The 26,098-nt window shown below is 40.2% G+C and overlaps 1 protein-coding gene across 5 annotated transcripts in view; it reads right to left on the bottom strand.

Annotated features, from left to right (window-relative positions):
* The window catches only part of LOC132406177 (neurturin-like), a 118,744-nt gene that overhangs the window by 5,451 nt on the left and 87,195 nt on the right, over positions 1–26,098 (bottom strand). For 4 of the 5 annotated variants that reach the window (XM_059991478.1, XM_059991479.1, XM_059991477.1 and 1 more), the window contains exon 2: positions 15,427–15,628. In XM_059991478.1, coding sequence (XP_059847461.1) covers positions 15,427–15,601 — 175 coding nt within the window. In that variant the 5' untranslated portion in view covers positions 15,602–15,628. Of the gene's footprint in view, positions 1–15,426; positions 15,629–16,120; positions 16,285–26,098 lie in introns of those variants that run through there. The other variant, XM_059991475.1, reaches the window with a different exon arrangement.

Genomic DNA, 26,098 nt, shown 5'->3' with positions numbered 1-26,098 from the left:
CCCTTATACAGTCCTTTATTCCTGTCTCTTACAATAGGATGAGGATATTTTTGGCAGCAACAGTTTCAGAATCTATTGATGCCCTTCGGAAGACGATGGTGAGTGACATCAAGGAGCTACTGATGATTTCAAAACCTATTACAACCAGATTCGCAGGCCTGAGAGCAACCAATTGTCATGCTAATATAAATGAAAATCAGATCAGGTGGACAAGTCAACAGTTTACCCTAAGCTGAAGTCTCACTCAGTACTTTTGCAGCCTGGTCTATGTGGCCTGATTTTAACCTCGAGCAACTGGATAAAACCAAACCATCAGTTAACATGCTGTCCTGGCATTATAGTTACACCATCAGCTCTTCTGAGCAGTGAGCAGGGCGTTCTCCAGAAACCTATCTTTGCACTGATGAAGATTAAGTGTCAATGACATAATTTGCACCCAACTGCTGCTTAGTCTAGAGGTAACTCAAGCTGCTTGTCTTGTTGTCTGACCAAGTGGAAAGGCTCTTAGACTAGAAGAGCACCAGAAAGGTGTGCATTTTTTGCAGTTTTTTTCATAGTTTGGGAAGAGCATAATCCCAATGCCCAACCACACACACCACTTACTAGCTGACTCTTCATCAATCCTGTGGTGACTTCATGCCACCCAATATCCACTTCGCACTGAATTCAGATGGGGGACTTACCCATCCCGTGCAGATGAACTTCAAGGGCCAAAACCTCTCAAGACTCACACTGTGTACTTCCATAGCGCTTGTCCTGAGTGCAGCTTTCAAATCTCCAGTTAGGTTCTGCCCTACACAGTTCTCTCACTATTACACTAGGACACGATTAACTATAGTTCATTGTTGCTCTGGTCACATGACAGCAGCCAACCAGTCATGGTCAGCTCTACTTTGTTGCCCCTGGCTCCAACAGAGCAGTGAAACAAGGCCGAATCTCCCAAATCGCTATACTACGTCAGTGCCCAAATATCTGGGTTGGTGCCTGTTAAAGAAATGACAAAGGTGCAGTGGTGAGGAGAGATGATCAGAGGCGACAATATTTCCTTTGGGATTGAGATCTGTCTACAAACCAAGAAAATAGAATATTGTGAGCAATGCTTTGGCTAAGCCCACTCTTCCTGCTCAGACATTGATGAGTTTTATAATAATCCACAGGCGCCGCTGTCAAACTGTGGAAATAAATTCAAAGTTAATACCTATTGTACTTATAGAAGGATCCCTTTTGGTTTGAACAAAGGAATTAAGGACAGAAAACATCATATTTTTATTATCATAATGAAGTGTCTAGAGAAAAAGCATGAACTCAGTGGGGTCCACATCCACAATCCCTCAACTTGCAGCAAAGTTGATATGGTGGTTAAGAAGGTATGCTGGCCTTCATTAATTGAGGGATTGAGTTCAAAAGCTGCGAGGTAATACTTCACTCTACAAAACCCTGGTTAGACTGCACTTTTCAATTCAGTTCAATGCAAAACTTGGGAGTGTTGTGTTCATTTCTGGTCACCTCATTATAGGAAGGATGTGGAAGCTTTAGGGAGGGTGCAGAAGAGATCTACTAGAATGTTGCCTGGATTGTGAGGATAGGTTGAGCGAGCTAGGGCTTTTCTCTTTGAAGCAAAGGAGGATAATGATTGCCTTGACAGAGGTGTACAAGATAATAGGCATAGATAGAGTGGACAGCCAGCGACTTTTTTCCAGCCAGAAATGGCTAATAGGAGGGGTCATTACTTTAAGGTGTTTAGAGGGGAAAATGGGAGTGATGTCAAAGATTTTTTTTACACAGAGAGTGCTGGGCATGTGGAATTTACTGCCAGAGGTGATGGTTGAGGCCGGTACACAGGAACACGTAAAAGACTCTTAGGTAAGCACATGGATGAAAGAAAAATGGAGGGCTATGTAGGAGGGAAGGGTTATGTTGATCTAGAGTAGCTTAAAGGGTTGGCACAACATTGTGGGCTGAATGGTCAGCACTGTGCTGTACTGTTCTATGTTCGATGTTAACTTTCAGGCTACTTTTTTGCTACACTACTGCAGAACTCAATTACTTCAACAGCAACATAGCCAAAGCAAATGAAAGTAGACTGAGATCTAGACCTATCTATTAAACATGGCCTTTCCCTTGGTTCTTCAGGGATTAACAGAAGAGTGTCTCAGTTAACACCTAACCAACCCCATCATCTGTACCAGCTTTTGGTTCCCCCATTCTAATCAGCAAACAATGGGAACTGCTCCATTTCTGTACAAAGTGCCTGAATGTTTCACATTTTAGTCAGAAAGGGAAATGGCTCCACAAAATATAAATTGCACAGCAGTGGGCTGATGCCAGTCCTATTTTTGTAGGCTTTACTGAGTTTGCTAATGAAATCCAGAGCTGCCGTTGCTTCCTGCCAATGCTGCTGTTTGAGAGGGAGAGCACAGGATTCGTATGGCATCCCTCGGCTCTACAACAACACTAGATAGGAGGTGGCTACAGTTCATGGCATAGCCTTTGGGAGTCACAACACACAGTCCAGAGGGCTGGAGGATGGAATAATCAGAAATAATATACAAACGTAGCATCTAAGTCAATCTAATATTATATTGTCTCCTTGAGGGGGAGTGGAATGTGGACAGAGGGCAGGAGGAGAATGAACTGGAAGGAGAAAAATTATCATCAACTGGGAAGATTTCCTAAATGAAAACATAATGTAGTTTATCATTGATAATCCATCGCTTTGCTAACTTTACCCATTCTTGTGCAAAAGCAGGAAGATGAACAGAGTATGGTGTCTCCAGATTTGGGCCTTGATTTGGGGAAAGGATGTGGGACAGTGACCACAGAAAATTTCAAATACTTAGCTCTATTTGTGTTGTCATTTGGTGACTTTTTCTTTAAGTTATAATTTGTGGTATATATATATAAAAAACAAGAAATCGACTGCATTTATACAACCAATTCTGTTTTCTCTATGATCACAGGTTGTATTTAATCACAGGATAACAAGCAGTAAACATCAGTTCATAGTCAGGCACAAACATCCTGAAACCTGAGGAGTTTAACCAATTTAACATGTGGCCTTGTTCTACATTTATTTATTTATTTTTAAAATCTTAATTGAAGGTAATTGGGAGATTTGTTGAGTTTCAACAGTTGGCATGTGCGAATATGTATGGGGATGAGGAAATGTTTTGCACAATATTTTCCCAAGAAATAGAATTGTGAATTGGAATTAAAGCAGATTGTATCGATCCCTGATATTATTCAGTTGCAGGCTTTCTTACACAGAGGTCATTATCAACTCTATAAACTGTCATATTCTGTACTGAGCTATTGGTATGTAACTTTAGAAAAGGGAAGAATGACTCCCTCTGTTAGAGCAGTCATTACAACACTGTTTACAATACAGCGCTGATGCACAGCTCACCTCATAAACTAAAGGTCAAGCATGAGGACTAGTGAAGGAGACTTGTAGACAATTCTCAAAAGAGCCCAGAAACAAATTAAATTGCTTTCTTTTTTTTCTGCTGTGAATTGATCATAAATGTCACTTTGTGCTGTCCACACAGTAAGGACTGTTAAAAGTTGGCCAACATCTTTACTGACTTCTCTCTCCAGCACTCTCATAATGCAAGTTCACACAGCATTGCTTAAAAAAATGTGCATTATAATAATGGCCACAGGGCAGAGGGGCTGGTCCAGAAGAAACGCTTTTCTGTTGTAGCTGAGACAGTCGACTGTGAAGGCACACAGTCATTTCCCCCGTGCAACCCAGTGGTATATTTTGCATGGACATGACTCAGAGAGTGAGAGACATGGGTTCAGTCCTGACCTTGGCTGCTCTCTGTGAGGAGTTAGCAAAATTCTTCCTGTGATTGCCTTGACTTGCTTGATTGATTGGTTAATTGACCGCTGTGAAATTCTCCCTAGTGAGCAGGTGAATACTATACTCTGATGCAGATGCAGAGAGAATGAGAGAAAAACAGGTTTAGTGCAAGTGGCTAGTTGCTGGTCACTGTCAGCTCAGAGTCTGCTCCGTAGTGTATCTCTCTATGACTCTCCATAACGGGGGAATCATCTAACTCTAAATGAGTGCATAGCCTTAAATTAAATCCGAGCATTCTATTCAAAGGGAAATTATTTGCAAAATAGAGATACAATTCCTGGACGATTTTACTAAAACTGCAGCCTGGCTGTGGAGAGGGTTCTAAGCAACTTGAGCACTTAATAGAAAAGCTTTAATCCAGGGGAAAATGAAAGTGTAGGCAGTGCTTAACTATGTCCATATGACATCCCACAGCACTTCTCATCCAACTTTCCCGTAGTGTCGTGATTTTCATTATGGAGTTAAAGGGTAAGGCGACTTAGATACAAGCATCTCATCAAAGTAGGCAGAAAAGTTGGTGAAGCAATATAAAATATATGGGATCTTCCATTTTAGAACTAAGAGTACAAACGCTTAATATTAAAACTATACAAATCACTGGTCAGGATACAGCCAGAATATCAACCTCATCTTCCATTACAAAGCAAATTAAAACCACTGGCAGAGTGCCAAGGAAATTAACGACTGAAAGATTTTAACTAAAAACATTGATGCAATTTTAATTGGATCAGAAAAGTGAAAGTGAGATCTGATCATGAAGCTGAAAGTTCAGCTAATAAACTGAAAACAAATTCCTCTAGTCGGTAAAGCCAGAATTATAAAGTGAAAGTAAAGGAGAAATTAAATAGATTTGTTTTAACTCTAGTTAAGACATGATCCTATGAGAAACAGCAGTGGAGACTGAATCCATCCCATCTTCTAAAAGGGAAGCGGGTAATGAAAATGCAAGGAATTTAGAGAAAGGGTGAGCAATATCCTTTTCAGACAGTTGGCTCAGGCATGGTGGGCATAATGACTTCTGTCTGTGCTAGAAAAACCAATGACTCACTTGCTGGAAGTGCGTAAAGGAGGTGAATTCCCATTGCCGTTTTGCCATGATTAGCAATAAGCTGCAGGTTCCAACTCCTCTGACTTGACCAGTACAAATGTATTTCACAATTCGAACCACCTTGCCATACTACTCTCACCCATTTCCTCGTCGCTCATTACCACTAAGCTGATGATATGATTGATCAGGTTTAAAACTACTTCAAAGTCTTGAAATAAGCCCTCTGTACACTTCACATCAGCATTCGTAATGGATTACTGTGTGTTATCTGCTTGCTTTGAGTCTTTACAGCAGGGGTGTTATTTTTAGCAAAAAATTATTTCCAAGGGTACCACATTTTTCAGGTGTCTTCTCCTTGATGCCCAGTGTTGGCACTACCATCTGTTACAGATCCCTTTGTGGTGCAAAACTGCATATGATGACCCAAACAAAACAGATCAGAAATCACTGCCAATATTCTCTGGGTCTATTGGCACCTGTGGTTGAGAAACAGAGTAAACATTTTTTCAATGATCTTTCACTGGCAACTGGCATGAATCAGTGCAGGAACATCAGTCCAAACTCTTAATTCTGTTTCTCTGTAATTGCTGCCTGACACTGCTATTTCTACCATCAGCAATATTTTAGTTTTGTACATGAATTCACATCTTACTCCAGAGAACAGAACTAGGTTGCTCCTTCAATGCAGTACCAAGAGAGTGCTATGTTGTAGGGGAGCTACATAAAACACTGTCTTACTTTGTCCACCCCCACACACGCTAGACTGGATGGAGAAGAGCACAGAGCAATTTTCAAACAAACTTGGCAATTTCAGTATATATACACTGAAATTCACTATATACACTATACATACAGTGTATATGTCTGTTTTTGTACATGATAGATAGCTAGAAAGAAAATTCCAAATATATTTTGAAAATTGCACTTGGATCTTCTAGTAGTAATGATATACTCACTGTTTAAGTTTATATATATTTAAATTTATATATTAATTTGGACACACACACCCATATATCTATCTCTCTATATACATATATAGAGACATAGATAGCTAGATACTATAGATAAAGATATAGTTAGATAGATATGCAGATGCTTATATGTAGTATATACACAGTGGATTCTGGTTAATTGGGCCATCATTTAATCGGGCAGCTGCTTATTTGAGACACCTCGTAAAGAACAAAAACTAATCAACTAGTCAAGAAAAGAGCCAGGATTTCCTTTGCTCATTTGGGACACTCTGCCGGGTAATTGGGGCAAGAGACCATTGCTGAACAATTTCCAACTAGCGTTAGCACTCGCATGGCCATTAGATACAACACCGTGCTTCGAACGAACAGTTTTTAAATAGCATCATCTGTGTGTGTTTGTGCTCAAAAAGCAACAATATTTGTCACCGATACTTGGTGAAAAATAAGCAGCAAGACAATTCAGAACTGTTTTGCATTCAGGCTTAGAGATGCCGGAAACACCCAGGAGTGAAGATAAAACAATTTCACTACTTCAACAAGTTCAAACTACGAAGAATGTGAAGGTACTGAATTCTTCATAGTTTCTACTTTGAAAGTAACATCTTGAATGGTAGAATAAAAATGAAGATATGAAGGATGCGATCACTGAGGGCATTGTTCTGCATTTTATTTAAATACCTAATTTGTTATTCAATTTCTCTTTTTATATACTTCTTAACTAATTCCCTCATTTAGATTCTTCCTAAAACGTGCTATCCTTGCAACACTCAGCTTCAGTGATGCAAAAGCCAGAGTTTGAACTCTTCTACCGGAGCACCTCCAACTACAATTGTCCCTGGCGACAGAAGGCTCCTGCAATTCTTACTCAGCACCATTCCCAAAAATCTTAGTAATGTTTAGAACCCATTTGACAGTGTCATTTGAGATAATCTGGTGTAATCCCTGATCACTGGAGCCAGCCACTTATACTGTGTAACTACAGGTAGTTGACTATATGGTGTGTGTGTGTGTGTGTGTGTGTGTGTGTGTGTGTGTGTGTGTGTGTGTGTGTGTGTGTGTGTGTGTGTGTGTGTGTGTGTGTGTGTGTGTGTGTGTGTGTGTGTATGTATGTGTACAATATACTCTCAGCAGCTGTATAAAAGATACTTCATATAACATCGGGTAGTTTACTGCTCTATCTTGGACCAGCACTGACTCAAGAGGTTCAATTATCAAAACAGCATTTGATTATCTGCTTTTTTGTAACTGGGTTGTAATAGATATTTCAAAGCAATTTTGCAGGTGCAGTGCACATAACCTCAGCCATGCAAATGACCTTGATTTGATCTACACTAACGATACAAGATATGGTTGCTGGCTCATTCAGCTAGCTAGAGGGTCTGCTATATTGCTCCCTGAAATCCTTAGCCCTGATTGTTATGCTTTAATTTAATTCAAAGGAAGACACGGGGAGTCCAGGAATATGGGTGTATTGCATCGGTACTTTAATGGGGCGCGCACATATCATGTGGATAAATGATGTATGCAATGAACATACTTTTACATATTAACTAATTAATGATTATACAAGATTACTCAAATATTATTAAAATATCAAATACACAACACTGATCATATAATGACATAAGGTGAGAAATGCATTTTTCTCCTTTTTTCTGCCACCAGTAAATCTTATGCATTGTTGTTTGGGGTTGTGACTAAATTAGTCTGTAAATTTGATTCTATAAAGGTGTGAAGAGCCGATCAAACAGTTGCTGGGATACGTGAGTTTGCCTTAAATAAGCACCGTTATTTTTTTAAATTGACAGCTTTAGGGGATTAAGCAATTAAGCTAATTAACCTTAACAAGATGTGAGGGGCTATTTGAAGCTGGCTCAAGATCGGAATTTGCTGAAAATAATTGGAGCTTCTAAATCAATATCAGTAATTAGCATTTGTAATTGCAGTGTATGGAAATTGCAGTCAACTACCTGTAGTTACACAGGCTTTTGGCTGCCCCCAGTGATATTATATCAGATTATCTCAAATGACACCAGCAAACATGTTCTAAACATTACTAAGATTTTTGGGAACTGTGCCAAGTAAGAATTGTAGGGGACTTCCCTGGTCAGAACAACTGCAGATGCAGTTTTAGGTGGTCAGGTAGAAGAGGTTGAGCTTGAAACTTCTTTGATGTTACCTTAACGCATCAGCGAAGTAGAGTGGTGCAAGGAGAGCAGGTTTTAAGAAGGGTCTAAACGAGGGAATGGCTGACAACCCAAACGTACAGACATACTTCATCGATCCCGAGAGAAACTGGGTTTCGTTACAGTTGCACCAACCAAGAATAGAGTAGAAATAGAGCAAAATAAAACCAGAAATAATTAAATAGTGATAAGTAACCCAGACTAACAACTAAGAAAATGCAGAGAGCTCTGAAGGCTACCTTACGCTCTGATCCGGAGTACAGCTGGAGAAGGAGTTTTACCTGGCATATGCAGCCAGAACAGCCCTGCTCTGCAGAGGAAGGATTTCTTCTTCCAGTGTTGTTTCTTCCCACATATTTTTAGAATGAGGCAGAAAACAATTATTTGTTACATCTGCCCATATGCTTCCTCCCTCTCCTCCATTAATGACCCCAGACAGACCTTCCGGGTGAGGCAGCACTTCACCTGGGAACCTGCTGGGGTCATTTATTGTGCCCAGTGCTCCCGATGCTGCCCCCTCCACGGTGGCGAGACCCATCGCAGCCTGGGGGCCCACTTTGTCGAGCGGATCTGCTCCATCCGCCCCAAGCGAAACTTCCCAGTGCCCAAACATTTTAATTCTGATTCCCGTTCCCATTGTGCCAAGACAGGCAGGAGGAGCAATACCTTGCATTCCATCTGTTTACGTTCCAACCTGATGGCACGAATATTGATTACTCCTTCCAGTAAAAAGAAATTCTCCCGACCCTTCCTCAATTCCCCACTCTGTCCTTTTCCCTCTTCTGACCTGCCTATCACTTCCCCCTTCCCTTTCTCCTATCAAGTTCCTTCATCTCCCTTGACCTTTCCCACTCACCCGGTGTTGCACCTTGTAAGGTGTGAGCCTTGGTAGGACAAATGCAAGGGGACAGTACACTGTTGAGGGTTAGACCCTTATCGGTGTCACTGAGCAGAGAGATCTTGGGGTCCAAGTTCATAGCTCTATGAAAGTTGCTACACAGGTAGTTAGGGAGGTTAAGGAATGCTTGCTTTTATGAGTCAAGGCACTGAGTTCGAAAGTCAAGAGGTTATGATGCGAATTAAGCCACATCTTGACTATTGCATACAGTTGTGGTCGCCCCACTATGGGAAGGATGTAGAGGCTTTGGAGAGGGTATAAAGGAGGTCACCAGGATGCTGGTTTAGAGGGCATTGGCTGTCATGAGAGGCTGGACAAACTTGGGTTGTTTTCTTTGGAGCAGCAGAGGCTGAGGGGAGATCTGATGGATCTGAGAGGCAGAGATAGAGTAGACAGGGAGTATCTTTCTCTCAGGGTAGAAATGTCTAATATCAGAAGGCATGCATTGAAGGGAGAGGATGTGGGTTCAAGGGGGATGTGTGGGATAAGTTTTTTACTCAGTGGTGGATGCCTGGTATGGTGATAAAGACAAATATATTAGAGGCTTTTAAGAGACATTTGGATAGGCACATTAATGTGAGGAAGATGGAGGGATATGGGCATTGTATAGGTAGGAGGGATTAGTGTTTGAGGGTTTTTGATTTACTTTGTTGCTGGGTCCAGTACAACATTGTGGGCCAAAGGGCCTCTTCCTGGACTGTAAATGTTCTTCTATGTTCTAAATAGCAGATCTGAAGTTTAGAGTTAAGATAAAAGAAATGATCTTCAGCAATGGTTCTTCTGATCTTTTGCAGTTATTTTTGTAGATCAACCATAGAAATGTTGGGAAAATGAAATTAAATAAACTTCTCTACTGCTACTTCACTAGCTTTCACTGTTTTCCCGTGACCTACTGCCTTGGTCGATAATCTGACCATTTATCTTACAGAAAGACACAACACAGTTTACAACCCAAACAGAATTTGGTGCAGGAATCTCTCATATGAATATAAGGGGAAAATGAGATTGAGTGAACCACGAGCCCCTGTGGGCCTGTTCTGCTATTCAGTACAACCAGGACTGATCTCACCATTGGATTCACACTCACTTTCCTGCCCTACTCCCAAAGTCCTAAGTTTTTCCCATAAATTAAGAATCTAACCTGTTCAGCCTTGAATATACTTAATGACTCCATATCCACAACTCTTTCGGATAAAGAATTCCCAAAGATTTACAGTGCTCTGAGAGAAGCATTCACTCTCTTTCAGTCTTTAAGTGCCTGGCACCTTATTCTAAAAGCATGTCCCCACCTAATTCTAAACATCCCCCCTCAGGAGAGACATAGTTGGAACATCTACCTTACTAACTTCTTCAGAATATGACTTTCTTTTCATTGAGATCACCTCTCAATCATTACGTTTCCAAGTGATACAGACCTAATGTATTCAACCTTTCCTTGTTCACTAACCCCTTTACGCCTGCGAATCAAGAAGTAGAATTTTTGTTGCCTAGTCTCTGAGGTAATTATATCCTTCCTTGGTGCTGCTCCTGCTGGGTTCCATCCCAAACTCCATTTCGTGGAACTTACATGTACTTCCTGTGTCTGTGTTGACTTTACATAGGAACAAATGTGCAAGTTGACAGGTTAGATTGTTACTGTCCTTTGAGCCATGCGTTGCTGGCTATGGGGGGTTCAAGGTGGATTTGATGGGCATGTGAGACAGTACATGGAATGAGTCGGTAGTAAAGAAGGCAATTGAAGTGTTAGCATTCATTTTGAATGGACTAGAATATGAAAGCAAGGGTGGACTGCTGAGACTATATAAGGTGTTATTTAGACCACATTAGGAATACTGGATTCCAGTTAATTGGGCCATTGGTTAATCAGGCAGCTGCTTATTTGGGACGACTACTAATTGAGAAAATAGCCACCATTTCTTTTGTTTCAGACTCCAGACCACTTAATTGAAGCAGGGGATTGTTGCAGAACAGTTTTGAACTAGTGTCAGCTGAGTGCACTTGTGGGGCCATTATACACTATACTATGCTTAGAATGCACATTTTTAAAATAATATCAGGTGTGTTTGCTGCTGTTCAAAAAGCAGTGATTTTTGTCAAAGGTGAGAGATAAGCAGTAAGACAATTCAGATCTGTTTTTCTCACTGTGGTTTCAAACACTCAGGATTGGAGATGCCAGAAACGGCTGGGAGTGAAAATGAAATGATTTCACTACTTCTAGGAACTATGAAGAATTTGAAGGTATTGATGATCATCTTGAATGTTACAATGAAAATGAAGATTTGGATGATGCAATTGTTGATAGCATTGTATAAAGGTAGTCCATTATCTACACTAGGATTCTGCACTATTTTTTGTTCATTTACAGTCAATCAAAAAATGATGGCAGTGTACACTGGATGAATTCCTCCGTCGATAACTATTAGACACTAATAGTACAGTTTTATAGTACTGTAGTAGTATTAACAGTGTTCTAATTTGTTCTGTATGTCATTTAAATTCATAATTTATTACTCCATTTATCTTTTTATACCTTTTTAACTATTTCTTGAAAGTTCAGCTGTTTGGGGCAGCCACTTATTTGGGCCAAAATATACTGGTTCTGATGTGTCCCAGTTTAAATGGAATCCACTGTATTATGGTTGGGCCCTGTATCTAAGAAGAGATGTGCTGGCCCTGGAGTTCCACAAGAATGGTCCTGGGAATGAAAGGGTTAACACGTGAGGAGCATTTTATGTCTCTGGATCTGTACTCTATGAAGTTTAGAAAGATGGGGGGGGGGGGTGGGGGATCTAATTGAAAAATACCAAATGCTGAAAGGCCTGGATAGAGTGGATGGATGCAGGAGAGTTACAATCCCAGGGTACACATCAGAATAAAGGGACGTCCCTTTAAAACTGAGATGAAGAGGATTATCTTCAGCCACAGGGTGGTGAATCTGTAGAAGCCGCTGCCAAAGAGGGCTGTAGTTGTCAAGTCATTGGGAGTATTTAAGGTAAAGAATGATACATTCTTGATTAAGTAGGTGAAGGGTTATGAGGAGAAGAACGGAGAATGGAATTGAGAACAAACTCAGCTACAATTAAATGGTGGAGCAGACATGATGGGCCAAATGGCCCAACACTGCTCCTATATCTTATAGTCTCCCACATTAGTGGGATTGGTCTAAATGCTGGAACAAGGAACTAGTTCTAAAAGCATCCCTTAATATTCTCCACTTAGGCTCCTTTAATTCCAAAGAAAACAACCCCATCCTATCCAGTCCTTCTTCATTATTAACATTTTCCAATCCTGGCAGCCTTCTCATAAATATCTTTTGCATCCTCTACAGTCTAATTACATTTCCTGTCATGTGGTGGCCAGAACTGTACACAACATTCAAATTGCAGCCCAACAAGAAAGCAGCACTCTTTGTGAAGGACCGGCATCATCCAAGCCAAGCCCTCCTCTCACAACTACCATTGAGCAGGATGTTCAGGAGCCTTAGGTCCCACACCACCAGGTCAGGAATAGTTATAACCCTACAACCATCAGGCTCCTGAACCAGAGTGAATAATTTCACTCATCTCAACGTTGAACTGACTCCACAACCCGTAGACTCACTTTCAAAGGCTCTACAACTCAGTATTATTAATTTACTTTTGTTTTTTTTTACACAATGTGCCTTCTTTTGCACGTTGGTCATTTGTCAATCCTCAGTGTTTGTAGTTTCCCAAAAGTTTTGTTGCATTTCTGCCTGCAAGAAACCAAATCTCAAGGTATCATATACATACTTTGATAATAGATTTACTTTGAACTTTGAACCTACCCAACCCTCAGACTTCTCCGTATTAATTTGCATTTGCTACTTTAATGCCCAAGAGCATCTACATCCCTCTGACGATAAAGAAAATCCTCCTCCCTGTCAACAACACCACCTATTTTTATAGAAAGGCAGTTTTCTTAATTGTCCACTCAACCTTTTAAGTCAGCATTATTAGTATATACATCAAAATTCAAGGGAGGATGGGGAGGCCCAGCAGTAACAGAAGAAGTTTTCAATCATTGACCTCTGCTTCTTGCCAGTGAACCAACTTTGGATCCAGCTCGCCACTCTCTTATTCGCAAATGCACTTTCATTTTGACCAACCTGCCAGACAGGACTTTATCAAAAGCCTTGATGAAATCCATGGCCAAACATCAAATACACTGCCCACGTTGTCATTTATTTATTTACAAAACAAATAAATTGAATTAGTTAGGCAATCTGTCTTTTTAAACAAACATTTATATTATCTTTCAAGATGTATTGCAATAATTTGCCCACCAATGAAGTTGAACTAACTGGCCTTGTGATGACTCTGTTTATCCCTTCCTCCCTTCTTAAACAACAGTACAGCAGTAGCTATCCTTCCATCTGTTGGCACCACTCCTGTAACCAGGGAGAACCAAAAAATATTGCATTTATGTAGTAAAACTTGCAGTTTTCTCCCTTGCTTCTTTTAGCAGCCCTTGATCAACAACATTTAATTGTCACACAATTTAAATAAAAGGTTGCCTTTTATTCTTTCTAATTAAATGGAGCAACCTCACAGTCTATCGCCTTTACATTCATCTGCCATCTTTTTGCATACTTATTCAACAAGTGTATATACCTTGCAAACTCTTTAAGCTCTCACAAAAACTTACCTACTCACCTCTCTCTGCATTTTCAGCAGGCTTGAATATATTGCACCTGGGGTCTTCATCTAAGTCATTAATATAGTGTGTAAATACCTGAGGCCCTGCACTAATCAGTTTGCTGTCCTAAAAATGATTTGTGTATCTCTATCCTTTTTTTTTGCCTGTTAACCCATTATCTATTTTCTGTACATGACTCATTACAAATAACCCTTATTTTGCGGAGCAACCTTACTGAATAACCTTTGGAGAGACAAACCCACTGATTCCTCTTATCCACCCTACCAATTACATTCTCACTCTATTAACTTTGTTATACTTTTTTTTTCATTTTGACTCTTCCTAATCATTTTGTGCTTTCCTTAAAATTCTATTATCACTTCTTTAACTACAAACTCCAAAATTTCCCTGAAAAGTAACATGGCATTAACTGGCTGTATCCTGATGAAGGGTCTTGGCTCAAAACATCGACTGTACTTTGTTCCATGGATGCTGGCTGGCCTGCTGAATTCCTTCAGCATTTTGTGTGTGTTGTTTGGATTTCCAGCATCTGCAGATTCTCTCTTGTTTGTTGTTCGTTTTCTCTTCCTCTTTTCTTGAGAAATATTTCCCAACCCGTTAAAAAAACTTAACAGAATCCAGGAAATTTTGGACCTTATCAACTGATGCATCCACTGTCTCTGAAGATGCTGCTTTAGAACCCAAGGACGCAGGGTATCCTCGCATGAAGATTTGTTCCCATTAGTTTATCCAAACCCTTTCCCCCAGTGATGTTTACCTCAGTAAGTTCCTTACTTGAGTTTTGCAACTAGTTTATCTACAATTTCTGGCAGTCTTCTACTGTACAGATGGATAGACAGAACATAAAACAGTACAGCACAGGAACAGACCCTGTGCTGAACCAATTCAATTAGTAATTAATGGCCAACTAAACTGATCTCTTCTGCCTACACAATGCCCACATCCTTCTATTTTCCTCACATTCATGTGCCTTTCTAAAAGCCTCCAGTAGCACCCCAGGCAGAACATTCCAAGCACCCAGCGATCTCTGTATAAAAAAAAAACTTGCCCCCTTACATCTCCTTTGAAACTACCCCCTAAAACGCATGCCCTCTGGTATTAGACATTTCAAACCTGAGGGAAAGAGACTGTCCATCAACTCGATCTATGCCTCTTGTAATCTTACAAACCTCTATCAGATCTCCCGTCTGCCTCCACTGCTCCAGAGTTTGTCCGGCTTCTCATTATAGCACATGCTCTCTTAGAAAGGTGACGTCCAGGTAAACCTCTTCTGTACCAATATCCACAAAATGCTAGTGGAACACAGCAGGCCAGGCAGCATCTACAGGAAGAAGCACAGTCGACATTTCAGGCCAAGTCTCAGCCCATAACATCGACTGTGCTTCTTCCTATAGATGCTGCCTGGCCTGCTGCGTTCCACCATCATATTGTGTGTGGTGCTTGAATTTCCAGCACCTGCAGATTTCCTCGTGTCTGTACCAATATGCTTGTTTTACTTATTCTTATTAGCTCAAGATTAATACTTGAGACTGTTGAGCCACTTCCCTGTTGTACATTCCTAAATGCAATCAGTCATAAATCTACCAGCAGTGTCTTTGCTTTCAGTGTCTATTTCAGTGAAAAACATTGTGTCAACGATAGAGCCAAGAATTTCATCTGTGTCAATCTAAGAGTAACTCTGAAACAGAAATAAATTTTTACTGTACAATACTGCTACTATGAGCTGACCTATATGTACCTTTCCACATGTGTCAGGGAAAAAGGTACTGGTCCCTTACATTTCACTTTGTAAGTCTGGGGGCTGGGTGGCAGTCTTGGGTCCTGGGGCTGAAGCTCTTCTGATGAGGATGGAGTCATTGTTCTCCCTCTAATGGACACGTTTCTGTAAATAAGGGCTGAAAATATGGTACTGAGGAGCATTGAGGCGATCACCACTACCTTCCATACCTTCATCTTAGAGCATGTCACAGCAGCAAGGCCCTGCAAAATACAAGAAAAACCAAGCGTTAGCTTTGGGCAATTTGTCTACTACTGTTCACTGTCATTTTGTCTAATATGATAAATGAATATTTTATTTGCCCAGCTTGTGTTAAATGTCTCCCAAAGCATTTAATAACAGATAATTCTCTTTGCAGTCTACCAAGAGCATGATTTATATCGATCCTTGGAAAGGTCTGTTGCCAAAATATTGCAGGTAACATTTTAAACTATAAGCCCTGCCTGGTCTCTCAGGAGGAAATAAGAAGATGAAGATGAACAGCAGAGTTATCTTTTCTCATAGCCAATATTTGTCCTTCGTCAGGATTTCTAAATCAGGTTATTCAATCATTATTATACGGTATTGCCACTTTGCAGTGTCCAAACTGGATGTGGTACATCTTGGGAGACGGGGGGTGGGGGGGGGGGGGTGGAGATATGTCTCTACCAAAGGAGGCGTAAGGCACTCCTTCCCTCCGCTAGCTTACAATTCACCTTGGGTAAGGTGTAGCACCTGCTTCGCCCCTCGATTGGGGCCACATCAAGACAAGTGATCATCGTGTGAACCGCTGATGCATATCACAAGTGCTCATTTTCCGGCCAGTGGCACCAGGCAGACAATCTCTGAAGAGTACTGATGAGGGCTGGGGGCACCTGTCTTTTAAAGACACTGTCCAGAAGAAGGCAATGGCAAACTGCTTCTGCAGAAAAATTTGCCAAGAACAAACATGAGCATGAAAAGATCGTGATCGCCTGTGTCACATGTCACAGCACATAAAAACATCGCAAACATCTTGACTACAAAAGTGACCAAGCTTTAACAATGATTTGCTTTGCACATGGCTGATCTGAAGTAACAACCATAAACCCAGTTCAAATAATCGAGGAGAGGAAATATATCTCTGCAACTTCACCATCAGATTTGTGGAGAAAGTAGTGTGTTGTTATAGCAAAATTTGCTCAGGGTTTTTACAGTCGCATTTGTGGACTCGTTCAAAAGTACTTCTTTCACTCTAAAGCACTTTGGGATGCTCTCTGTCTGTACCATGGCTAATTGTAGGCCTTCTATTATTTGGATTGATTTATAATAAAACAAAGCAAGTAATTATTCATGGTGAACTGAACATTTTAGAGTATAGTGCTCTTGCAACATCTAGGAAAATGAGCCCAATTGCATCTGATGTTAAATCCAACAATAAAAAATAGTCTAACACTGCCTGTATTTGTTCCATTCAGAGCAAGAAAACAAAATATGGGATTAATAAAGTAATTTCTTCATGTGCAGCCAAATTGTAACCTTAAGCAATCCAGATGCCTTCCCAGCACAGAGCCAGTGTCAGTAATTTAGGGGCTACAAGTCTTTCATCAAGATGGACAGGGCTCGCACTCCTCAACATCACTTATGAAGTCCTCCATGTGGACTCTCGGGTTCACTGTCACATCAACCAGATGTGCGGGGCGGCAGATGTGAACTGTTGGTGGCACAGGAGCCAAAGGATGATAGCAGATACAAATGGTTGCAAAACAAATAATAATGAGACACAGTGCTAATGAGCAGGCGAAACACAAACGTTCATCTGAACACTGCTTGACAGGAGTTGAGCTGATGTTATCATGTCATATTGGGATCATTTGACTAATCATCTGCAAAACCATTACCATACTGTGCAATGGCACGGTAGTTCAATGTTATCATAACAGGATTTCATGTACACCTGGAATATTGTGTACAGTTTTGGTCTCCAGGGTTAAGGAAGGCTGTAGAGGAAGTGCAGCGTACATTCACAAGGTTAATTCCTGGGATGTCCGGACTGTCTTACGCAGAGAGGTTAGAGAGACTGGGTTTGTACAAGCTGGAATTAAGGAGATTGAGAGGGGATCTGATTGAAACATATAAGATTATTAAGGGATTGGACAAGATAGAGACAGGAAATATGTTCCAGATGCTGGGAGAGTCCAGTACCAGAGGGCATGGTTTGAGAATAAGGGGTAGGTCATTTAGGACAGAGTTAAGGAAAAACTTCTTCTCCCAGAGAGTTGTGGAGGTCTGGAATGCACTGCCTTGGAAGGTAGTGGAGGCCAATTCTCTGGATGCTTTCAAGAAGGAGCTAGATAGGTATCTTATGGGTAGGGGAATCGAGGGATATGGATGATACACCATCAATAACTCTCTCTGAGACGTAAAGGCGAGATATCGGCTTTTATTGACTGGAAGAAGGAACAAGCAACGGTTGACCACCATACTACATCCTGGAGACAGAGAGGCCGGGCTCAGACCTCAATCGCCTTTATACCGGGGTCTGTGGGAGGAGCCACAGGAGCAGTCAGCAGGGGGCGTGTCCAGACAGGTATATGTAGTTCACCACAATGGGGACAAGGCAGGAACCAGGTATTGATAGTTGATGATCAGCCAAGATCTCAAAATGGCGGTGCAGGCTCGAAGGGCGGAATGGTCTACTTCTGCACCTATTGTCTATTATCTATTGTAAATTAATATTTAAATCTGGCCTACAACTGTCATTTTGAACTGAATTGCAACTCATTCATAATCTGGTGCCCACCCATATCCATCACTAATTTTTGATCTTGCCTTAGCATGTGACTGTCTTTTTACCCTACACCTGTCATTAACCTACTTCACGTACAAAACTCTGTGTCTATTATACTTACCCGTCCACGTAGAGAAAATCCCTTATCTCATCGGATCCCATAGGTTACAACTCTAAGAGTATATTACTTTCCGCTGGTCCACAATTCTACCACTGCACACAAGGCTGTGGTAAACATAACTCACTGTGTCTACCCATCAGTTTCTATGTACTTAAGTCTGAAGCTTGAATATGCTCACTTGCCTATCATATTTTGCATATCAGCCAGTCTATTCATTATTATGATTTTCTCATGCACCAGATGTTATCTATTTGTCTATGGTTGTTCACTGATGCGCCCATTCATGGTCCTGCTTTATGTCAATGGCACCTGTTCATTATTTTAATTATTAGATCGGGAAATTCTGAGTACCATTTATTTTCTTGCTTGGAATTAACTTTGTGATCCGTTTCCAGGTATCGATATTTAGTCAAACATTTAATGGTTTTACTGATGGTTTGTACATTAGGCCTGCGTGATAAATACTGTGCTTATTTAAGATTCATTTATTATCAAAGAATGTATATATTATACAACCTTGAAATTTGCTGGCTTACAGGCAGCCACAAAGCAAGAAACCTAAAGGACCCAATTAAAAGGGGAAAAAAAAACAGAATAAAAACTAAAAATAAAAGACCAACACTTGATGCACAAGAAAGAAAAGAAAAGCAAATCTCGCAAACAATTGAAGTGAACAACAACAAAGTTCCAAACCAAAATTGAATCCTCAGATCTGAACTCCCGAGCTGTCCGGACTAGGCCCAAAGCCTCAATTCTCTGTTCATCATATTAGGGGGCGCGGAACACAGCAGCCGGGGCTGTCCTCGTAGCCTCAGCACCAAGGAGATGACCATCATGGAGAACGAGCGAAATCAGCCCTGTCCCAAACAGCACCCTGTCTTTTCAGTCTGTCTGAGCCGGTCTTTAAATTGACCCAACAACGAAACATGAAGCAATTGTGTAAACATTGTTATCATTCAATGCAGTGTCTGTTACTTGTTATTGGTCCACCACTCTCTGAAGTTTTAGCTCAGCATGCCCTGTATTGTAAGTCAATTTCAAATAAGATTTCTTCAGGATCTTATGGATTTGAATTACGAATTCTTAGTTTGCACAATAGACAAATACTTGATCCGGTGACTTAGCCTGCTGACCTTAAAATAGTATCCTGAAAGTCTGGACCAGACTTAAAACCAGTAGAAAGAAATTCTATCCTTCTACACTCCCTGATTAGACAGTAATTGACACTGAAGTGACAATCTCTTGTCAAAGTGCCTACGAGCATGGTTATTAAGGGAAATGGAAATGTCACATGAGGTTAATGCACACTAATGTAGAAAAGTGAGCTTTTCTTTCCAACATACACTGCTTTACATGGCCTGTGTGTACTTAATGCTGACATTGTGTGCCTGACAGGCAAAGAGTTCTAATCACTGATATTTCTGTGCATCTTAATGTGCATAGCCACTAAACGTTAAATCCCGTGTTACAGTATCACTCACTGTCAATGTATTTTTCCTCTCCTAAATGCACAGAGATACACTTCTGCATATCTCTGTAGTCCTGTGCTCCCTCCCTTAAGTGATCTTTCTTGTTCGGACTTAAACCTTGCAAGTGTACATTCCGTCCGAAATTACCAATGCTCCCAGTTTCTCAAGAGATTCCTGAGCATCACTGCTGACAACCAGGAGAAAACTTTGCTTCACCACATTGTCTTTTTTAATGACATATCCAAAAGCTGAATTCAAACTGAGGCACAGGGATTGACGCGTTGATGCTCAGCTCAGTTCAGAAGCTGTCTGCTCCTCATAGAATCTTCCAGTCTGGCTCAGATTAGTCTGTGCTTGTTGGGTTGATGAGATCCCCATCCATTCAGGACTGGAGTCCCAACTCTTCAATGGGAATGTCAGAGGCATAAAAGGTGCCTGAGCAAAACTTTCTGGATATAGTTCTAGGCTGACAATGAGTTATGAGAATATACGGTAATTAGCGACATCTAGATATCCAAAACTTACACTTACATGTAAGTCATGTTGAGATCATTGTATATAAATGTTGGACATAAAAATAGAAGAATATAATCTGAAATAAACCACTCAATCCTCTGTGTCTGCTATTCTATTCAATAAGGTTCTGTCTGATATCTCAGAGCTCTTTCTGTACTAACCCATATCCCTAACTGCATAGGAGCAGTCTGAATGCTATCATTGCTTACTGATGGAGCTTCAGTAACTTATTATTATACTAGACAACATCTTTGGTTTCCTTCATGGATAACTTTCCAACCTTTTGCCACTCTAGTCTCCATTCCTCACCTCTTCATAGAAGACCCAGGTTCCTGGAACTTCTCACCAGCCAACAGTGGGTGAAACTCGTTGTACACCAAGGAACGGATCTTAGTGAGACATTCTTAGAAACCACTAGATTTGAAATAAAGTATCGCTGAAATACAGTCTCTCTGCGATCTGGACCAGGGAATCTGTAGAGAGCATCCAACTCTAGCAGCAGGTGTCAATGTTCCAGCCAGGACTATAAGGTATATTCTGACCAAGTGTAGAATCCTTCTTTTAGCCAAAGCCAGCATAAAATGGAAAATTGCCAGGGACACCTGGACTGGACAGCTCATACAGGATTTCTTCAGCTAAAATGTTAGGTTAAAAAGCTCTCTTCCTCTTTCCACAGATGCTGCCTGACTAGATGAGCAATTCTGTTTTCATTCCAACATATGCAGTATCTCTATTTTTAAGTCCTGCATCTGCTAAGCAATTGAAGAACACAACAGTACTTTCTAATGTTGCTGTACAATTTAGTACATACAGTATAATTCACTATTCAGTGTAGAGTAGTCTCATAAACTCTGTGGAGGGGTTACAATTGTAACATTATTGTAGGGCGAATAAGTAACGCTTTCTATTGGCAATTAACTCAGAATGCAGAAGATAAAAGAAGCAATGTGCAAGAGAACATTCCAGAAAATCCAAGAATTGCTCAAAAGGTTTTGAGAGAGAGAGAGAGCTGCTACATGCGATCTGCATGTGAATGGGAATGCAAACAAGGCTGGAGAGGCGAGGAGGAATTAGACTCAGCCTGTAGTACTATTAGACAGTTAGACAGCACTATTTACTACAGCAACCAAACAAAATTATTATTTAAATAAATGTATAGATCTGAGAAGAAAAGATCTCTTTTTTTCTATAAAAACTAAAATAGTTGGCATGCCAGTAGGTCAGGCAGCCTCCCTATCACTGAGCACATGATGAAGAGCCTGGCCACACGAAAGCAGCATCCATCGTCAAGGACTTCTTTCCGTCCAGGCCATATTCTTTTCTCACTACTACCACTGGGCAAGAGGTACATAGCCTTAGGTCCCACACAGACAGGTTCAGAAACAATTACTACCCTTCAACCATCAGTGTGGATAATTTCGGTCAACACTGAACTGGTTCCACAACCTATAGTATAAGCTCTCTTTCAAGGACTCTACACTTCAATACAATTTGCTTCATTTATTTATTGTCCAATTCATCATCTTTTACACACTGGATGTTTATCAGTCTTTGTTAAGTACAGTTTTTCATAAATTCTATTGCATTTCTTCATTTTCCTGCAGAATCTCAAGCTAGTAAATGGTGGCATACTTTGATAATAACTTTACTTTGAACTTTGATCAGCGGAGATGAAGTCAAGCTAATGCCTCAGTCAAACAACCCTCCATTCACAAGTTCGAAATAAAATAAAACTAATGTCGTAGAGGAAGGGTGAAAAACAGAAAGAATAAAAGTGAAGATCATGGAAGGTGTAAAGACAAAAGCATGATCAAAATCTCAGATCCCAGAAGAGATTCATTTATTTTCCACCAATAACACTTTTTTGAAAGTAGCTTTATGAGATCTGTTGGGGCTCATCTCTCTCTGTTTCCCCTTCTACAGATGCTACCTGACTTGCTGAGTATCCCCCCCATTTTCTATTTTTGTTTTATATTTTTACCATCCTTAGCTGACATCACATCAAATTGTGCCTTTCATTATTCTTGTCATTATAACCTTCCCTCTAATTCCCTTCACTTTTCCTACCTTTCTCTATTTCATTTCTAATACTTCCTCATTCTTATGAAAAGTTGTTGACGTGAAATGTTAACTCTAGTTTCACATCCCACAAATGCTCCTGGTTCGCTGAATATTTATGATATTGTCTATTTATTTTTCAGTATTGCCCCTAAGTTGCACAAGAATTTCAGTTCTTGCATTCTGCTTCCACCATACATTTACACATTTTCCTGTTGTCCACATACCAAAATATTCATTGCTTCACAAAACTACTTCCTCCTAATTTTCCCTGATAACTTATACTATATCCCTGCAACTATGAACTGTTTGCTGAACTTTAGCTGTCCTCTGTATATACTGTATATGACAACTCTACTACAAATGTAAGCCAATCATTTATCCAGTCTAACTGAGAAAAGGCCAGGAAGTATAATGAATGAGGGTGGGGGGGGGGGGGCAGAAATTTATTCCTGTCACCCACAGCATTAATAAAGACTCTTAAAATTTAAATAACTTGATTTCCTTTGGAATTCCGAGTCCACTCCACGGTGCTTCTTGGAAGTATGTATCTCAGTGTTAGTTACTGCCTTGTCTAAGCAAAGAACTTTCTCACAGCAAAGGTGATCTGAGCTAGGCTTTTTTTTAAAATCACATTTGTTTTCACATATCAAGTGGCTCAGGTTGAATTCTTACATTGGCCACAGATTTCTAAGAATTGATTTTAAAACTTGGTGTATAACTAAATTTGTTACTAATACATTTTTGTCATTGCGTTTGACTATCCAAGTATCATACAAATGAGGCAAGACAAAGTTGCTAACATGGTTTAACTAAAAAAAGATGAAGATTAGCTTTACTTGCAACGTGTACATCACAACACGTAGTGAAATGGGTCATTTGTGTCAAAGACCAACATAGTCTCAGGATTGCGCTGAGGGCAGCCAGGAAGTGTCGCCATACTTTCAGCACCAACTGAGCATACCCAAAATTAGTAACTCCAACCAGTGGAGGAAACCCACATGGCAATGGGGAAAGCGTACAAACTCCTTATAGACAGAGGCAGGAATTGAACATCGGTCGCAATCACAGGCATTGCACTAACCACTATTCTACCATGCCATTTCCTGTTTGAGTCTAACGAGGTAACTAAGGTTGCCTGATGATGTAATATGATGATGGTAAATTAGCTTCTGCTGTGTTTCTCCATTCAAGTCAAAATGGTGGGTAGAGGATGTTAACAAAGACCAATTCAATGTCATCCAAAATCTACAGCCTCAACCACACACAAGGTCAAAGCAACATTTGAAAACTTGTGTCTTGTCTTGAGATGTATCACCATTCTGTCATTGTCCTTGGGTTTAAATTGTGAAACTTGCTGCAGAAGGGCAACTACAGCTCTAGAAAGGAGTTTACCACTGCCTCATGAAGGACAATTGGGGTGGGCAATAAATGCTGGCCTTGATAGTGATAATTAGATCTTCCGTCAATTTAGAAAGCCTCATGCCCTATTATCTTCTTTGAGCTCTCAAAAAGACTCAAATAGGAGAGATTCCCAAAGTGACAACTGTTGATGCTAACTGAGAAGAGCAGAAGGAGGTACAGTCAGAGAAAGACTGAAGTCCAGCAACTAATGAAAAGTAGCCAGGAGTGTGATGGATGTATACTAAATGCAATTTTATTCTTTGTTTTCTTATTCAATAACCATCATATGGTGTTAATTGCTCCAAGGACAATGAGAGAACACATTCGTTTATAAGTATTAACATATACTGTGTATCAAAAACACTTCAAACAATCAAAATAAGTATTAACACACAAACACGTGAAATTCTGTAGATGCTGGAAGTCCAGGGTAACACACACAATAATGCTGGAGGAATTCAGCAGGTCAGGCAGCCTATCTGGAGAGGAATAAAGGGTCGACATTTTGGGCCAGGATCCTACATCAAAACTAGAAAGGAAGAGGGCAGAAGCCAGAATGAGAAGGTGAGGAGAGAAGGAGTACAAGCTGCCAGGTGATAGGTGAAATATTAATACACAAGAAACTTATTGTTCATTCAAAAGTTTTGAAGTTTTTAATGAATTAGCAAAAATCTGAATGCTAAAAGAAGTGGAGTAACTTAGAAATCAAGCTGGCAAAAATAAAATATTGTTTGTAAACTAGATCTCATAGGGCAAAAGTTGTTAGAAAAGTAATACTGAATTAATGGTGCCCACTATTACTGGTGGGAAGATGAGAAGACATAAAATTGATAAATCCACAAACCACTGGATGATCTGGATCAGTCCATCATAAGCCAAACTGCAATATCCCTCTGAACCAGTTCACTCACATGCCTATCTGGAGTAGGTAGGTTATCTCACGAGGAAAGATTGGTCTCTGCCTGTGTTTAGAAGAGTGAGAGCTGACATGATTGAAGTATTTAAGATTGTGAGGGATCTTCACAGGATGGAAGTGGAGAGAATGTTTTTTCTTTTGGGAGACTCCAGGACTTTCAGTTTTGTTTCTTACTTTTGTGCCATTTATTTTATTTTTCCCTCTCCCTCCTCTTGTTCTCTCCATCCTCTCTCCTTCTCTCATGCAATTATCTTTCTTCTCCTCTCTTTTTGAATCCAATTTAACACTGACCATAAAGTACTACAGAGCCTCCAGTGCAAGATGGGCACGACAGTTCCACTATCAATTAACATTTTCAAAAAGTAACCACACATATAATGTTAACAGAAGGTAGAAGAAAAACTTCAGTTCCCACCAGTCACCAGGAATTATGCCATTCATCTGATTTTTGGGTTATTAAAATATAAACAAAAATATCTAGTGCATGAATGGTGTAACTTATTTCAGACAGCTGAAGTTTCTGAACAATGGATATTACTTAAAAATAAAAATTATTTTCAGTTTCCCAGAGTCTGCAAGATTTTTGATTTCTGTAATTAAAATTGCAGTACCTAAGTAGTTAAACTGAATCACAAGATTCCCAAAACTTGCATTACCCTTGCCAAAATTAAACTTACAGGAAAAGAACCTTCCTTTTTAAGTGTATATAAACATCATAGGAAGACAAAGTACAATCACACACGTGTATTCACAGTGTGGGGAGAAACCATCAACACACATGGAAACAGAACACGGGCCTATCTGTGTAACACAGACCACAAATGATTGGCAAATAACTGAAAAAAAGCAAAGAAAAATTACAATTTCTAATTTCAGAGACTGCACAAGACAGCAAAACCAGATTTCTCTGGAACACGATCATCTCTGTAACCCACTTTGGGTTAGAATTTGCAGCCTGCCTGTCCATTCATCTGAAAATTTTTTTCATTTATTCCAAGCTTGGTCGTAGCTCACAGACCATAACCAAAGACTTCTTAAATTTACAAAATTTAGTCTGAAGAAACACTTAATCAGTCTTCTTTTCTGTAACCAATCTTCCCCTCCAACCAGTTTCCATTGTACTTGCTTTCTAGATATCAGAAAAGATACCAACTGCCAGGAAAACTGTCAGTTCTTTTACTACAACTCTTGAATCTGTGGAATTCTCTGCCACAGGAAACAGTTGAGGCCGGTTCATCAGCTATATTTAAGAGGAAGTTAGATATGGCCCTTGTGGCTAAAGGGATCAGGGGGTATGAAGAGAAAGCAGGTACAGGGTTCTGAGTTGGATGATCAGCCATGATCATACTGAATGGCGGTGCAGGCTCGAAGGGCTGAATGGCCTACTCCTGCACCTATTTTCTATGTTTCTTTGTTGTTTCCAGAGGGACAAAGTTACCT

Source organism: Hypanus sabinus, chromosome 16 (genome assembly GCF_030144855.1).
Source record: "Hypanus sabinus isolate sHypSab1 chromosome 16, sHypSab1.hap1, whole genome shotgun sequence".
Lineage (NCBI taxonomy): Eukaryota > Metazoa > Chordata > Chondrichthyes > Myliobatiformes > Dasyatidae > Hypanus > Hypanus sabinus.
This window is presented reverse-complemented; position numbering and strand designations above follow the sequence as displayed.